The 17222-nt window shown below is 43.8% G+C and overlaps 1 protein-coding gene across 1 annotated transcript in view; it reads left to right on the top strand.

The window, feature by feature from the left end:
• Positions 1-11888: 11888 nt before the first annotated feature.
• The window catches only part of DDR2 (discoidin domain receptor tyrosine kinase 2), a 56727-nt gene continuing 51393 nt past the window's right edge, over positions 11889-17222 (top strand). Inside the window, exon 1 of the mRNA XM_047077217.1 lies at positions 11889-11997. Coding sequence (XP_046933173.1) covers positions 11916-11997 — 82 coding nt within the window. The 5' untranslated portion in view covers positions 11889-11915. The remainder of the gene's footprint in view (positions 11998-17222) is intronic.

The following is a 17222-nucleotide window of genomic DNA, read 5'->3' on the forward strand; positions in this document are numbered from 1 at the left end:
CGGGCCCTGTTCTACGCACTTCTTGGCGATAACTCATTCCATCCACACGTCCCTCTGTGGGTGCCATGCTTACCCTCATCTTGCAGCTGAGGAAACGGGCGCCAGGGCTCAGGTGTGGGGCCAGGTCCACACAGCCGGTGGAGGAGGAGACAGGATGTAGACTCAGCAAGAGTGGCCTTGACAAGGTGACTCAGAAGGAGCCACCAGGGAGTTTGGAGGCAGAGCTGGGCGTTCTCAGGGGCCCAGGGGCCACAGGAAGGGGTGACCCACTGACTCAGGTGCTGCTCCCAGATTCACCGTTGAGCCCTCCAGGGTTTTTTTTTTTTTTAATTTTTTTTTCAACATTTTTATTTATTTTTGGGACAGAGAGAGACAGAGCGTGAACGGGGGAGGGGCAGAGAGAGAGGGAGACACAGAATCGGAAACAGGCTCCAGGCTCTGAGCCATCAGCCCAGAGCCCGACGCGGGGCTCGAACCCACGGACCGCGAGATCGTGACCTGGCTGAAGTCGGACGCTTAACCGACTGCGCCACCCAGGCGCCCCGAGCCCTCCAGGGTTTTAACCTCTTGAACATGACTTCTGGGATTAAGGAGAGGGATGTATCTCTTGTTTACTGTTATTCCCCACGTGACCCCTTTACTATGTGGCCCAACTCTTCACTGTAGGCATGGGAGGCAATGGAAAGATGGGTAGCAAGTAAAAACCAGGCCACGTTCCCAAACCAGTACTTAACGTTTGTGGGAGACGAGGCCTTACTCAGGGAGGTTGTTCTAGTCACTTCTTACTGCGTAGTCACCTCACAGCTCAGACGGACCGCCTCGGTATCGTTATTGTTGCTCGTGCCCCCGAGGGGACGAGGCTCAGCCGGGCTGTTCTGGCTCCGGGTCTCTCCTGTGTTTGCAGCAGACGGTAGCCGGGGCTTGAGTCACCTGCCAGCCCTCCTCGCTCACTCCGAGAGCTGACCCTGCTGTCTGCTGGGACCTCAGCTAGGACGGGCAGCCTGGATACCAGAAGGTTGTGGCTTCTCCGTGTGGCCTGGGCTTCCCAGGGCAAGGGCTCTAAGAGAGGGGGAGCCAAGTGGCGGCGTATCCCCTTTGTGGACCAAGCTCTGAAGCTCCATAACTATCATTTTTCCTGCATTCACTTAGTTGGAGGCAAGACACTCACCCGAGCCCGTTCAAGAGATGGGAGATAAGCTACCAGCCCTCACTGGGAGACGGTGGCAAAGCCACTGCAGAGATTTTCCCCGTAACTTCACTCTGGTTTAAGGAGACCAGTTATCCGGGACAGACCGGGCCCGAGGAAGGTGTGTGTGCTCAGAGTTTTAGGAAGGAAAAACAGGACGTAGGGCCAGGAGAGGCTGTGTGACAGAACAGAGCCAGTGTGGAGGGCCAGGGCCCCGGGCACAGCCTCTGACCAGCGTTTGCCTGTGACGAGGCTGCTCGGCTGTTCAGGCTACCTTACTTTCCTCACCTTTAACCAGAGAGTTTGAGACGGGTGAGCTCTCCGGTCCCCTAAGCTTCCACTGTTGTGCATGCATAATTTTGAGGACTAGTGCCTTTCTTTCATAACTTCCAACCCCCTGTGACCCGAGTCCCTCCTGCCGACTTTCCTGTGCCCAGGAACGCGTACAGGCCGCCCTCTGCTCCCCGGCACATGAGCTGGGGCCGTGAGGAGCCTGGGACAGAGGGTGGGCTGGGGAAGGAATTGGAGGCTGGGTGGGAAAGATGTTCAAGTGCAGGACCATGGAAGCCGGGGGTACCCGTGATCTATCTAAATGAAGAGCCAGGGATTGCTGGAGCTCAGAGAGGCTGGGCCAGCTGCCCAAGGACTCAGCAGGCCCAGGGGTACGGGGTTTTAGAGCCTCTCATGGGTCTTTCTGTGTTTGGAAAATGCCCTGCCTTCACTCTGTATTTACTCTCCTTCCTCCTGCTGATGGCGTGAAGGCATTCGATCTGACATCCCTCGTGCTAATGATATAGAAAGTGACATCAAGTGATGGCACACGTCAGTGTCCTGTGCCCCACTCCATCCCTGGGAGCTCTCCTCTCCCCAGGTGTGAGGGGGAGGGGGGTAGGGGGAGGTGGGGAGAAAGGATGAGATGGCCCCCTGGCCTTTCCCCCTCCACCTCTACTCTACGACAGACTCAAGTTGTCTCTGTTTTATGACCCAAGGAGTGAGCTGGAAGGGAGCACAGCGCTCTTCTAACAAAGGCAGGAGCGTGGCCTGAGGGTTACCTCGGGTCGTCTGGAGCATGTCCCGTGTGTAAACACGGATCGGGCCACTGGGGGGCCTTTGGCTTAGCACTGCGGGGATGCATTTGGAGAAGCACGAGGTGGGGACTCCCAGAGGAAAGGGTGGGAGTGAGAAAGACTCTAGCAAGTCTTGGGGAGCCAGATAACGCCAGGTTGGCCAGGGTGTGTGTGTGTGTGTGCGTGTGTGCTTGCACGCGTGTGTTTGGGGGCCCATCTCTTGCCAAAACCAAGCTCATTTCTGCATCTTTGTTTGCTGAGTATTAAACAGTGCGAAGATTGCTGTTTCCATTTGTTGAATCTGAAATGAAAATGAGTCAGCAGGGAGGACCCAGGGCCCTGAGGGGCCCCGAGTGAAAATGGACGGCCCTAAAGCAAGTGGGTTTTCGTCTCCCCGCCAGGCCCTGGTCTTCAACACACGCAGGTGCAAGAACCGAGCACAGCTGGGCCCACACCACGCCTCGTGTGTCTGCTCCCACTTGACCGAGTGCTTTTATCTCACTTCCCATTCCTGTCTCTGCCTTGTCAGACACCCACCCTTTCCGGAAGGGAAGGCCTGTCTTTAGGTAGAGGGGCCAAGGCTGGAGGCTGTAGATAACTTTCCAGGAAGGCAGGCACTTCCTTGTTGGACCCTGTCACGGACTCAGTGTGAAGATGTCTGCCGGAAATCTGTGACTTTTTATTTTTCGCCAGAGGGGCGGTCACCTCAGATTGTCTCCAGCTTTGGGATCTGGGAGGACGGACTGTCTGGGGAGAATGACCCTTCTTGCTCTGTGCTCAGGCCGTATCCCTGAACACTTGATTATGACCTGGATTCAAGTATATCGAATCATAGTTTGAATGTCCCGGAGGGATTTGCTACTCGAAGGACCCGGGCACTGGATCATTGTATAAAGTGAAGAACTAGTTTGTGATGTGGACCCCTGCTCAGTGATTTATGAGTCCAGTTAAGTAGGTGGAACATTCCTGTGTGCTGAATGTTATTTTAATCGTGCCACATGGAAACTTGTTATTCAAAGGTACCTGGCGCTTTGGGGTGGTGCAAAGAATTCTTCTGTAATGCGGATGAACATTTCACAATGTGTGAGTTTGGCAACTACAGGCAATTCTTAAAGTGGGGTGTACCTCTAGTTCTGCGTCAGAGAAAAAGATGGTTTGTGCTCATATTCGGACTTGGGGGACAAAGAGAGCTCTACTCTCTGTGAGCGATGGTCTCGTCAGAGGCACTCGAAGCGTCCAACTAGTTAGAGCAAGAGGTCCCAACGGATGCTTGCTCTGCGTACTTTCCATATCATCACAGGAAATGATGGTACTTTTTCCCCCAAATAAATTCAGTGAACTATTATAGCTACATTTCTAAAAGTGTTTCAGTTTATATCTAAATATGTGTCATCTAAATTTTGATGTCTATCATCTATCATCTATCTATCATCTATCTATTATCTATCTATCTATCTATCTATCATCTATTATCTATTATCTATCTATCATCCATCTATATATCTATCTACCTATCAATCATCTATCTATCTATCTATCTACCTACCTACCTACCTACCTATCATGTGTTTTCATTTCTGTAGTAAAAAAAGAGACACGGTGTAGGGCTCGTGCTCTGGAGCCCTGAAAGGCTGTTGTGCCACCAGTGTGGAGGGAGAGAGTTGAACTTGCTCCCACCCTTTCTTACTCAGCAGCCCCCAAATCATTTCCACACCCACCCTCACCTACCATCCTATTTGGGCACTAGAATAGAGCCCGTTACTAGGGAAACAGTCTGATATTCAAGGCAGTTGGAGAAGGGGAGTGTGGTCGTCCTCAGGTGTGTATGACCTAGAGCCACAGGAGACTTGGGGCTGACCAGGAGTGAGCCCTCAGCGTGTGAACCGTCCGTAGGATGGGATGGTGTCAGGCAGCGAGTGTGACTTGCTTTGCCACCATGGTGTGGCCCGGACTACGTTTCAGAAAGAGGCTTTAGGAAGCCTCAATTTGCTCAATTACCCAGATAATTTGTAAGACATTTGACCTTCTAGATTCTTGTTTTTTTTTTTTTAATTCTTACTTATTTCTAGTTGTGGCTGCTGCACTCCCATCTGCCCTCCATTTACTTGCTGGTTTTCCTGATGGCTTTGACCCACAGCCTGTCCAGATCCTGATGTGGGTGGTCCTGAGATGGACAGCTACCCGTCTCCTAGCAGGCCCAGGAAGTCCTGAGCCACAGCTCTCGTTGCAGTCAGTTTGGAGTGTTCATCCAGCTTGGCCTGGGGAGGGGATCTTCACTGAGAAGAGGGAAGTGTGGGTTTTTTATTACAAGGGACACATTCTCTCTGGGTTACCTGTCCATTGATATTCCTTGGAAAAATATTGGGTTGTGAGTGAAGAAACACTGGCCTTAGAGTCAGAGCAACTGGAATTGATTCTTAACTCTTTCTAGTTTTGTGACCCAGGCAAGTCAGAGTGAACCTGATTTTGATATAGAGATAAACAAGGTCTTTGACCTTAAATGACTTATATATTTTGACCTTAAATGACTCAGGGTCCGGCATGACAGATGGGTCAACGTGCCAACTCGGAGCATGTAGGTCTACGTAGGTTGTGGGTAAAGTGACTTAGGTCCTTACTTTCCTTCTTCGTAAAGGACAGTGGTAATCTTTCTCCTTAGAATTGTTGTAAGGCCCACTAGTAATGCATCCATAAGCATCCACTGAAGTACAAGTGTTCTAAAACAACAAAATAATGTCTAAGCGGCAATTCTCAACTGCTACTGTTGTTGTTGTTGTTGTTTGCCTACTTTATTCATGTATAAGATGTACCAACCAACCGATAGTATGTCTCAATCCCACAAGTGATTCTTCAGGTACAAGACAAGTTCTCCATGTACCTCTAACCTCTGGGTTATGCACGGTTGGTTGGAAAGCATCCTCCAGCTTCTGATAGACTGCCCCCAGGAAATTGGTTTTTGTCGGAAAAACCAATGTAAAAGGCAGTAACAAGGAACATATTTTCCTTGTTAAGAAGCAACACAACAAACAAGTCTAGACTTTCCTTTTGATCACCATTCCTGGTCTCCTCTGCCAAGCAGTCCAATCTCTGAGGGAACTACTGTTACCAGCCTTGTCTCCTGAAGCCCCTTGCTCTGTCCCCACTCACCCTCTTATCTGAGCACCAGAGCGAGCCCTAGAGTGAAGCTTGTTATTACCACGGTATTTACCCTTCTCAATCTTTTGTGTATACATACATGTATGCGTGTGTGTGTGTGTGTGTGTGTGTGTGTGTGTGCACGTATCCACAAAGATACATAGCATGCTTTACATAAATCTTACAACCTGTTTGTTCATCCAAAAGTAGTCATGGATGCCTATCCAGCTCAGACTTTTAAAGTCTTGCATAGTATTTCACAGTAGGAATATACCATCATCTATAGCATTCTCCTATTCATAGAAATTTCCCCAAGTTTTTGTTAATAAAAAAAATATATAGCGCCAACAGTGTCTTCACATCCTTGCCAACACTTGTCCTTGTTTTTGTTTTTGTTTTTTGATAATAGCCACCTGACAGGTGTGAAGCGATACCTCATTGTGGTTTTGATTTGCATTCCCCTGATGATTAGTGATGTTAAGCATCCCCCCCCCCGCACCCCATATATCTGTTGACCATTTGTATGTCTTCTTTGGAGAAATGTCTATTCAAGTCCTTAACCCATTTTAAAATCAGGTTATTGGTTTTTTGTTATTGAGTTGTAGTAGTTTCTTATATATTTTGAATGTGAATCCTTTATCAGATGTATGGCTGACAAATATTTTCTCCCATTGTATAGGTTGCCTTTTCACTCTGTTGATGGCTTCCTTTACCGTGCAGAAGCTTTTTAGTTTGGTGTAATCCTGCTCGTTTGTTTCTGTTGTTGTTCCCTGCGCATTTGTCATATCTGTGAAATCATTGCCAAGACCAATGTCCTGAAGCTTTTCCTATATGTTTTCTTCGAGGAGTCTTAAAGTTTCAGGTCTTACATTCAAGTCTTTAATCCGTTTTGAGTTGATCTTTGTGTGTGGTGTAAGATAATGGTCCAATTCCATTCTTTGACATATGGGTGTCCGGTTTTCCCAATGCCATTTGTTGAAGAGACTATCCTTTCCCCTCTGTGTATTCTTGGCATCCTTCTCAAAGATAAGTTAGCCACAACCTCTATGGAAAATACAATGGGGGTTCAGTAAAAAATTAAAAATAGGACTACCATATAATCCACTTCTAGGTATTTTCTCCAAAGAATTGAAATCAGGGTCTTGAAGAGGAATTAGCTCTCCCATGTTCATTGCAGCACTAGATGTGGAAACAATCTAGATATCTATCCATACATATGTGAATGAATAGAAAAATGTGGTATATGTACACAGTGGAATATTATTCTTCCTTTGAAAAGAAGGACATTCTGTAATAGTCAACATCGAGGAACCTTGAGGACATTATGTTAAGCGAAATAAACCAGTCACAGAAGGACAAATACTGCCTAATTCCACTATATTAGGTACCTAAAATAGTCACATTTATCTAATGAAAGAGTGCAATGGTGGTTGCCAGGGGATGAGGGGAGGGGGAAATAAAGTTAAGGTTGAGCAAGATGAATAAGTTCTAGAAATTCGATGCCCAACATTGTACCCACAGTCAACAATAATGGATTGAATACTTAAAAATTTGTTAAGAGAGTAGATCTTTTGTGAAGTGTTCTTACCCCAATAAAATAAAATTTGAGGAAATATTGCAAAGCACTTCTTTGTGCGTACCTCGTTAGGCAGATACCTAGGTCTTTCTCTAGGGTAACTAATAATAAGGGAAATATAAGGATCATAAGGCATATGCATTTTTAAAACAATTTTTTATTTTATTTATTTTTTAATGTTTATTGACTTCTGCGGGGGGTGGGGCAGAAAGCGAGAGGGACAGAGCATCAGAAGTGGACTCTGTGTTCATAGTAGCAAGCCCGACGTGGGGTTCAAACTCACCAACTGGGAGATCATGACCTGAGCCGAAGTCTGATGCTTAACTGACTGAGCCACCTAGGTGGCCCTGCTTGGCCCACTTTTACAGTGGTTTTCAAAAAATGATCTATAGATCTATATTTATACCAGAAACTATGTTGTTATAAAACTCCAAAATTTATCTTAGCCTATTGTTTATCTGTTGATGCTTTTGGTGTCAAAGACATTTACAATTTTGATGGAAAATTTTATCATTTTTGGATTTTGTTTTCTACATCTCACTTGTGCAGTCCTTCCTTACCTTTAGCTCCTAGCAAATGCTCTTATATTTTCTTGAAATACTTTGATAGTTCTCTTTTTGCATTTTGGGAATTCTCTTTTTTCATGTGTAGGCTGTGGATATACTTTTATTTGTTTTTGAAAACAAATGAACTGTTTCACTGATTTTATTTTATTAAAAAAAATTTTTTTTAACATTTATTTTTGAGAGACAGAGAGAAACAGAGCATAAGCAGGGAAGGGGCAGAGAGGGAGACACAGAATCTGCAGCAGGCTCCAGGCTCTGAGCTGTTGGCATAGAGCTGGACGCGGCACTCGAACTCACAGACTGTGGGTTCATGACCTGAGTCAAAGTTGGACACTTAACTGACTGAGCCACCCAGGCACCCCTGTTTCATTGATTTTAAGTGCCCCTTTTATAAAATAGTAAGTTCCCATTCATATGAGTCTTTTCTGGGTTGCCTCTTCTCTTCATTGTTCTCCTTATATGTTTCTGTGCCAATCCCATACTCAGAGAGGCCTTTCCTGACCACCTTGCCTGAAATAGCCCGCATTCACTCTCTGTGGCATCACCCCATTTTATTTTCTTCATGACACATACATCTCTTTGGATTTCTTATTTATTTACTTGTCTGCTTGTGCATTACAAGCTCCATGATGACAGCTCCAAGCTGCCTTTTACAGCAGGTGGAACCGCACCTAGTAGACACACAGAGAATAGTTACTGAAAAAAATGAATGAAAGAATACTGCTTGGCCAGGGATATTTGCATTTTGAGCTTTATTTTCAAAGATTGAATAAGTTGTCAGGGGAATTTGTACTATCAACCAAAGAAATGGATAGGAAAGGGCCTTTCTACCTCCTTGAAGTTCTTCTCTGTATCTTTGTGGGTTCTGTTCACATGTCACATTGCTTAAATCCGGAACCCTCGGAGAAACTCATTCAAAGGTGCAGAATAGGGTGATGTAGGCTTATAATAAGCCTTGGGTACATTTCCGTTTAGGGTGTGGAATTGAGTGTGGCCAGATGTAATCACTGAATATATGGCTCAAGGCAATCATTAATTTCCTCTGCAAATATTTACCCAGCACTCTGGTGGGTGTTCAGAACGCAATGGCGAGTAAAATAAACATCGAGTTTATGGAGGGGATGGGGAAGACCCTACAGCAATGAATATATGATCAGAAACTGGGATCACTTCTATGTAGACAAATAATGAAAAGCTTTCAGAGCATGTAACAAGAGGGCCAGAGAGGTTTCCACAGAGGAAGTGACCGTTGAACAGAGGGTTGATCTGGACAAAGAGAGCCTGAAGTATCCCGGCAGAGGCCATGAGGCAGAAGCAGGAGAATAGCTTGGGTCTTGTAGGCGAGGCCAGATCAAAGGGGAGTGCAGTATAATGACAAACAAAGACAAAACAAACAGTAACAACAAAACCCATGTGGATGTTGGAGTGATACAAACTCTGGGTTCACGTGAGCACCTGTCAACTGTGTAATCAGATCAGTTTTACTCTCTTCCCGCTCAGTTACCTTGTTGATGAAAAACAACCTCATTGGGTTACTGTGAATATTACATGAGAGCGTCTTTGGCTCACGTTAGATATACACGCTGTAGTTACCATACCTCTGAGTTTGTTAATGGTTCTTCTGTGTTCGTTAGCTGCTGACACCCTAATTTGAAGCCAGCAAAGTAGAAATAATCACTTGTTTTGGAGATTCACAGCCTGAAACCCTCAAGTAACAGTTTCCAAAAGGAAAGTCAGTCAGATAGTTTTGAGCATCTAGTAAGTGCTGCGGAGTTCAGTTGAAAACCATTTTTGAGTGCATGCTTTGTACAAAATGGAAAGTATTCTTTTGGAGATACAAGAATGAGCCATTTTGAAGGTAATGACTAAATGGATTTTTTTTATAACTATGCCATGGAGGATCTAATAGAGGCAAAATCAGCGTGTGTTTTGGTTAAGGGAATGAGGTATAAGACATTCCTTGTAGAGGGAACTGCTGGGGAAGGTTATAGAGGGGAGAGGTTATGGCCAACAACTCATGAGAAAGGTGTCCCAAGAGAGAATTGTGGGACTCTTCTACCAAAGGAGAGAGTGGTTAGTCAAGGCAGTGCTGACAAGGCTGAGTGGTTGTGCACAAGAAGCTTGGGTCTTTGTGGAAGGACATCCTGGACCATGGTCATGGCTAGTGCTAGATTATAGCTATGACCAATGTCTCCAAGATCTGCCCATGTCTTCCTTTCTCTGGGCATATTAGTTTGAGGACTCCTTTATGAAAACACAATGTTTCTGCTGCTGGCAGTGACTATGCACACTGAGACACATATTTTACCCCATCCAAATCAATTCCATGAAACCACGCTTATCACCATTTTGTGGTCTGTGGATCACCCACCCCTGACCCCCACCAGAAGGCCACTTTAGTCTTTTGTCCTTGATTCGTTTTGGCTTCATCCTCTTCAAGCATTTGAATATCTGCCTTTCCTTCCCTCTTTCTTTCTACCTTTCTTTCTTTCTTCCTTCCTTTCTTTTCCTACTTGTTTATTGAGGAGGGCAGGTGAGAGTTCTATCACCTAGAAAACATCATAGAAAGTTTCTGCTTCCTCAACAGGTGTCTTGGCTATGTTCCCCCTTTATTTACTCCATTCCCATTATAGCCCATTAAAATCCTACTCATCATTCAAGAGCCTGATCAGGTCAGATTTCTCCATGAAGCCTTCTGTAATCACCCCAGCTTAATGGGATTTTGTCTTCCTTTGTAATTATGTATTGCATATTGTTTATAACAATGGGTCCATTGTTGGTTTGGTTGATGATTAGTGTTACCTGGCAGAAACTTTTTAGTACAATTTTTATTCTAGAACAGTTTCATACTTGCAGAGTCAATGCAAAGATAGTACATAGAATTCCTGTTTACCCAATACCCAGTTTCCCCTATTATTAACATCCTACATTAGTACAGTAGCTTTGTCATAGTTAATGAACCAGTGTTGATACATTATAATGAACTAAAGTCTATGCTTCATTCAGATTTCCTCAGTTTTCCCCTATGTCCTTTATCTATTCCAGGATCGTCATCCAGGATGCCACTTTACAGTTAGTTGTCATGCCTCCTTAGGCTCCCTTGGCTGTGACAGTTTCTTAGACTTTCTTGTCTTTTGTGATCTTGGTAGCTTAGAGGGTTATTCAATAGGAATTTTGTAGAATGTCCCTAAAATGGGACTGAACTGATGTTTTTCTCATGATTAGTCTGAGGTAATGCGTTTTTAGGAGGAAGACCACAGAGGCTATCCTGTGCCATTCTCATCGTATCATATCCAGGGCATATATTAACAGTATGACTTATCAAAGGTGATGTTAACCTCCATCACCTGGCTTGAGGTAGCATTTGTCAAGTTCCTCCACTGAAAAACTACTTCCTCCATTTCCATACTGGACTATTTGGGAGAAGGTCACTGTGTGCAGTTCACCCTAAGGGGAGGGGTTATGTGCCACCTCCTTAAAAGCAGAGTATCTACATAAATTATTTAGAATTCTTTTGAATGGGAAGATTTTCTGTTCTGCCCCTTTTGCTTATTCAGTCATTTATTTATATCAACATGGACTTGTAGATATTTATTTTATTCCTTGGGTTGTAGTCCAATACTACTTTATTTATTCTGTTGCTCAAATTCTTCCAGCTTTGACCACTGAGAACTCTTTCAGTTGGTTCCTGTGTCCCGTTGATATATCCCCATCACTTGGGGGGGTGTATACTTTCTTGATTTCTGCCACTAAAAGATTCTCCAGGCTCATATTGTATATATTCTGCCCCAGGCCTGGGATCAGCCACTTCTCCAAGGAACTCTGATTCCTTTTATTGGAGAATGGTATTAAAAACCAAGATCTGGGCACTAGGCATACTTGTTGCTATTGTGGTGTTTGGCTTTTAGGCCCTCTCAGCTGATACAGCAAAGAGATGCATGTGTGTATACTAACCTGTATATATGTATGTATCTGTAAATATTCCCCATATATATATATTTTTTCTTGGTTTAATATTGGCATCAATATCAAAATTGTGAGGACTTCATAAATGTAAGTTTTAGATTATCACCGTTCACAATGTGGGTAAGTATTAATCTTAGTAAAACTTTGTTACTTGCCTATACTTTTGGTAATTGTAATTTCATGATCTGAGTTTGGAAATTCTTACATTATGTGATTATTGAATGTCCCACAAGACTCTCCAAGTCTGTGACTTGAAGTCCTAAATATAGAAATAAAGGCTGTAAGAACCCAAACATAATAGTGCAAATTGTATTCATTCATTTTGATAGTATCTGTCTCACTCCTCTCCTCTCCTTCTCTTTCTCGTTTGCTTGCATTTTGGTGGGCTGCAGGCTCCAGTTCCGACACCATCTTCTGAGATGACTTCGATTCCCAGAATACCCTTGATGCTACTCCTGCTGCTGTCCATCTTGAGTTCTGCAAAAGCTCAGGTTAATCCAGGTAACACGGCCATTGCTCAGCCACATGCTAGAAGACCAGCCGAACACTCAAGTCCATCAATGTTCATCTTGGCAAACGCCCTGCCAAGGGTATCCAAAGGGTCATCTTTTCCCCTTATTCCTTCCTTCCTTCCCTCCTTCCTTCCTTCCTTCCTTCCTTCCTTCCTTCCTTCCTTCCTCCCTCCCTCCCTCCCTCCCTCCCTTCCTTCCTTCCTTCCTCCCTCCCTCCCTCCCTCCCCTTCCTTCCTCCCTCCCTCTCTTCTTCCCTCCTTCTCCTTCCTTCCTTCCTTCCTTCCTTCCTTCCTTCCTTCCTTCCCTTTCATGATGAAACTTGTCTAAAGCAGAAACAGAAACTAATATCCTCTGTCTATATAACATCTTGGCTGTTGTGAAAGGGCTCTTGATATAAACTAGAGTGGAGTAAATGGGAATTTTAAAAAATGGGAGGTGGAGGAAGCATCTGTTTACTTCTGCATCTTCTTGGAAACAGGAAAGAATTTTTAGATGACTTGGAGAACTTCCACAGGTTTCCAGTTATTTTTGGCTGGTTTAGGCCTATGTTTTACTTGGATGTCATGTTGTGCTTCTGGGACCCTGGTCTTATGGGATCTCAGGCAGTCTTTCTTTCCTATCAGGTGTGGCCATACTCAAATATAGATGTGTCCAGCGAAATCTTTTAGTTCTCCCCAACTTTTTAAAACAATTGTATGTGTGTGTCTCTCTCTATATTTTATTTTATTTTTATTTTTTATTAATTAATTACTTAATTTTTATATTTACATCCAAGTTAGTTAGCACATAGTACAACAGTGATTTCAGGAGTAGATTCCTTAATGCCCCTTACCCATTTAGCCCATCCCCCCTCCCACACCCCCTCCAGCAACCCTCTGTTTATTCTCCATATTTAAGAGTCTCTTCTGTTTTGTCCCCTCCCTGTTTTTATATTATCTTTGCTTCCCTTCCCTTCTGTTCATCTGTTTTGTATCTTAAATTCCTCATATGAGTGAAGTCATATGATATTTATCTTTCTCTGACTAATTTCACTTAGCATAATGCCCTCCGGTTCCATCCTTGTGGTTGCAAATGGCAAGATTTCATTCTTGTTGATTGCCGAGTAATACTCCATTGTATCTATAAGCCACACCTTCTTTATCCATTGATCCGTCAATGGACATTTGGGATGTTTCCATACTTTGGCTATTGTCGATAGTGCTGATATAAACATTGGGGAAAACTGCATGTATATTTTAACTTTAAATTGAAGTACACAATTTTATCACTTGTCTATTACCAGAGTAATGCCTCTTAACAACTTACGTAAAGTTGGTGATCCAGTCTGGGCTTGGTTGAAGTATTCTTTTGATCTCTGGTTTCATGCACCTATCTGGGAGTCAGCTGGTTATTGGTTCATCTAGGACGGCCTTGGCTCTGACGACTGGGCAACTTGGCTGTCCTCTCCTCTAGCAGACTAGCATGGATATGTTTTAATGGAAATTCCACAGGAACAATAGCAGAAGCAGAAATGTGCAGCATTTTCCAAGCCAATGCTTTAGTCACATTCGCTGAGATCTCATTGGCCAAAGCAAGTCACATGGCCAAGCCCTGAGTCAGAGTGGGATGGCATAAAAAAATCACATGGGAATGGCCTGAATACAGGGAAGCGTAAAGGATTGGAGTCATTTTTTTTCCACGTTGACACAAATGTAAATATAGGAAAGTATACATATATCCTTATACTTAGTATAAGTGCTCGATGTGATGAATTTTACAAACTGAATACATCCATCTAAGCAGCATCCAGGTTAAGAAACGGAGGTTTACCAGATTTCAGAAGCTCACCTCATGCTTCTTTCCAGTCACTTCTTCTCACCCTCACTCCAAGGGTAATCATTATCCTGCTTTATAACAATATAGATTAATTTTGCCTGTTTTTACACTTTCTATAAATGGAAGCAGATGATGCATAAGTACTATTTCGCATCTGGCTTCTTTCATTCAATCTTTTGTTCATGATATTCATCCACCCTTCTGCATGCAGTTGGCAACTGTTTGTTTTCATTGTTGTGTGATATTACTTTGTTTGAATATTTTATTTGTCCAGTCTACTGTGGATGGGAATTTGGATCGTTTCCAGTTTGGGCCCATCATGAATAAACCTGCTATAATCATTCTTGTAAAGGTCTTTTGGTAGAAGTGTGTATTCAGCTTTTTGGGGGCATATACCTGGAAGTGGAGTTACTGAGTTATATGTTACATACAGTATGTTTTTCTACACATTACCAGTTTTCCAAAGAGATTTTACCAATTTGCCCATCCCACGGTAATGTATGAAAGTTCTGTTGCTCCGAGTTGTATATGGATTTTTGAGGACATTTTTCTTTTGTCCTCTTCATATAGCATGAGGGTACATTGTGAAAATCCTCACCCTCTTCTCCTAACTAGAATTCTGTCTCTGTGGGATATTCTTTATACCTGAAAAGGAAATATAATCAAAACACCTTAAAATCAAGGATTTCTTGTTTTAATAAACCCAGTGCCTTATTACTTTCTTGTAATAAGTTTAGTTGGTTCACCTCAGATCTGAACTTGAACACCATTCCTTCATTTCTCTCCTCTGTATTCCTCCCACCCCGTTGAAGTGTGGTTGCTTCCTGCTACATTGAACAAGCAAATGGTCATCTCCCTGATTCAGTCTCCAAGGAAGAGTCACTATGTGTGCACAGAATGGTAGCATGTTTTTGTTCCAGGCACATTCACAGAGACTAGGATGATATGAGGACATTTTGATGAATGAACCAACAGAGCTAGTGTTCTGTGTTCGAGAGTATTGTTATAGCCCTGTGGCAGGAAATGAGCTGTGTGAAGACAGAAAGCAGTTATCATTAAAACATTTTCCCCATATTCCTGGTGCCAATCATTTCTGTTGGCTCTTTTTTTTTTAAGTTTTTTTATTTATTTTGGGAGAGAGAGAGAGAGAACCAGAGAGAAAGGGAGAGAGAGAGAGAGAGAGAGAGGGAGAGAATCCCAAGCATGCTCCACACCATCAGCGCAGAGCCCTACGCGGGGTTTGGACTCGTGAACTGTGAGATCATGACCTAAGCCGAAATCAAAAGTCAGAGACTTAACCAACTGAGCCACCCAAGTGCCCCTTCTGTTGCCTCTTTCTCCCAGGGAGAAAGGAAGAAATGTCTTGACTTGCAAAGATCTTTATAGAACATAGAATATTTGAGGTATGTTGAAGAACTAATCCTTCTGTCTACCATTTCTTCTGTTTTACCAAGTTAAGCTAGAGACCAGCAAGGAGAAACGGTAATCAGTGTTAAAGGATTGAGGCACAAATCTTGGGGTTTGTGGAATCCTAGGGCCTGCACACTGATGAATGTAGAGTAGATACATAATAAACGCATGTTGATTTATGGATGACTTTTCAGAAGTCCTTATTGGTTTCTACTGAAAGACGAAAATTCTTGGCCAGGTAGGTTTTCCCCACAGGTTGGTCCCATGGTATAAATAGATGCCATCTTGGATGTAAGTCGGGAGAACTGGGTTGTAAACAGATCTTAAAATATCGACACATATTTTAATAGAGTATTTGATATAAAATATTGGCTGGCAAATAGCAACTGGGCTAAACATTAAATTTAATTAATATAAAGTCTACAACCAGCTCATTAGTTTAAGCCCGTTGTGGAGATTTCATCATGGCTGCTGGTGTCACACCATGGAGGCTCCCGGGTAGTACTAGTGTGATATAGGTAGTAGGTCATGACATGATGGCAGGGAGGCCATTGGCTCCCTGCTCTAAAGCACCAGAGCTTTGACAGCGGCAGCCAAACAGGTAGTGAGACAGGTAGTAATAGTGGCATTTCCAGTAATGGCAGGCTTCAAGGTGGCGTTGTCACTGGGGGCTGCAGTGTAGGCTCTACGGGTCCACCCAGGAAATACTGACACGCAGGAGTATGTACACAGTTCTGAAGTGTGGGCAGCATGCCTCGCCAGCTTCCCATTGTAACCGTGCACCAGGGACAGGGAACGGATGACTGTCAATTCAATGGAAGGTCATTGGAAGAAGTTGAGGCAGTTTCCTCTGTCACAATCATGGCTCAGTAGATCAGTTAGCTAGTCTCCATCAAACGATCATACCAACAATTTGTGAAAAACATTTCTACAAATCAACAAATGATGTGGACATTGTTAGAATATTCTGCCAAATGATTTGCAGTTTACTTAGAAAATAGTATTTAACTCATTGGGGTGCCCAGGTGGCTTAATCGGTTGAATATCTGACTCTTGATTTTGGCTCAGGTCATGAGCCCAGGGTCATGGGATCGAGCCTGCATTGGGCTCCATGCTGGGTGTGGAGACTGCTTAACATTCTCTCTCTCCCTTTCCCTCTGCCCCTCCCCTGCTCATGCTCTCCCTCAAATAAAAGAAAAAAGAAAGACAAGAAAATGGTATTTAACTCACTTAGAAAGTGATTCTGAGGAAAAACCTGGTTATGATCCTGGCTTGGTCTTTAATTAGTTATGTGACATTACGCCTGCCATTGTATTTCTCTTTGTATTTCCTTAATCCTTTCACCTGTAGTAAGGTGATGTTGGATTAGGTGATCTGTGAGAGCCTTTCTGTCACAAACTTACTGTGATTTTATGGTGTGGGAGCTTTACCACCTATACTGGAAGATATGGATGGGCTTTGGACTTGGAAGCAGGGTCCCTGATCTTGCATGGCTGTTCTTTGTAAGAAAATCCACTTGTCCCCAGCTCCCTGGCACTTCTCAGGCTTGGGGTTCTAAAATCTGAACTTTGGAAGAACCTCGCCTTTGAGGTTAAGCACAAAGAAGATAGCTGATATATATATATCAGTGTGTATACACACACACACACACACACACACACACGTACCCTAAAATGCCCCCTAGTGACATGTTGGGTACACAAAGCCTGCCCCAGCCTAATCTGTAGGAGTTTCATAGTACAAGAAGCTTTTTGTTGGGCAATTTTTTTCCTCTGGAGGTGGGTCTAAGAAGAAGCCTTTCAGGAAGAAGAAATAGCATGTATGCAATGGCCAGAAAGGATGGGGAGGAACATGGGGGGCCGCCTGGTGGAGGGTGCTGAGTGAGAGACCCAAAGGGGCAGCCTTTTCATCCTCTTGTAGATCCTTGGGCGGGGCGACTGGACTTAACAGGAGAGCCTGAGAGTACCTCCAGGACAAAGGGACATCTCT

This window comes from Lynx rufus, unplaced genomic scaffold (assembly GCF_022079265.1).
Source record: "Lynx rufus isolate CCGP_SWC_20201006 ecotype Redwood Valley unplaced genomic scaffold, mLynRuf1.p SCAF_15, whole genome shotgun sequence".
In the NCBI taxonomy this organism is placed as follows: domain Eukaryota; kingdom Metazoa; phylum Chordata; class Mammalia; order Carnivora; family Felidae; genus Lynx; species Lynx rufus.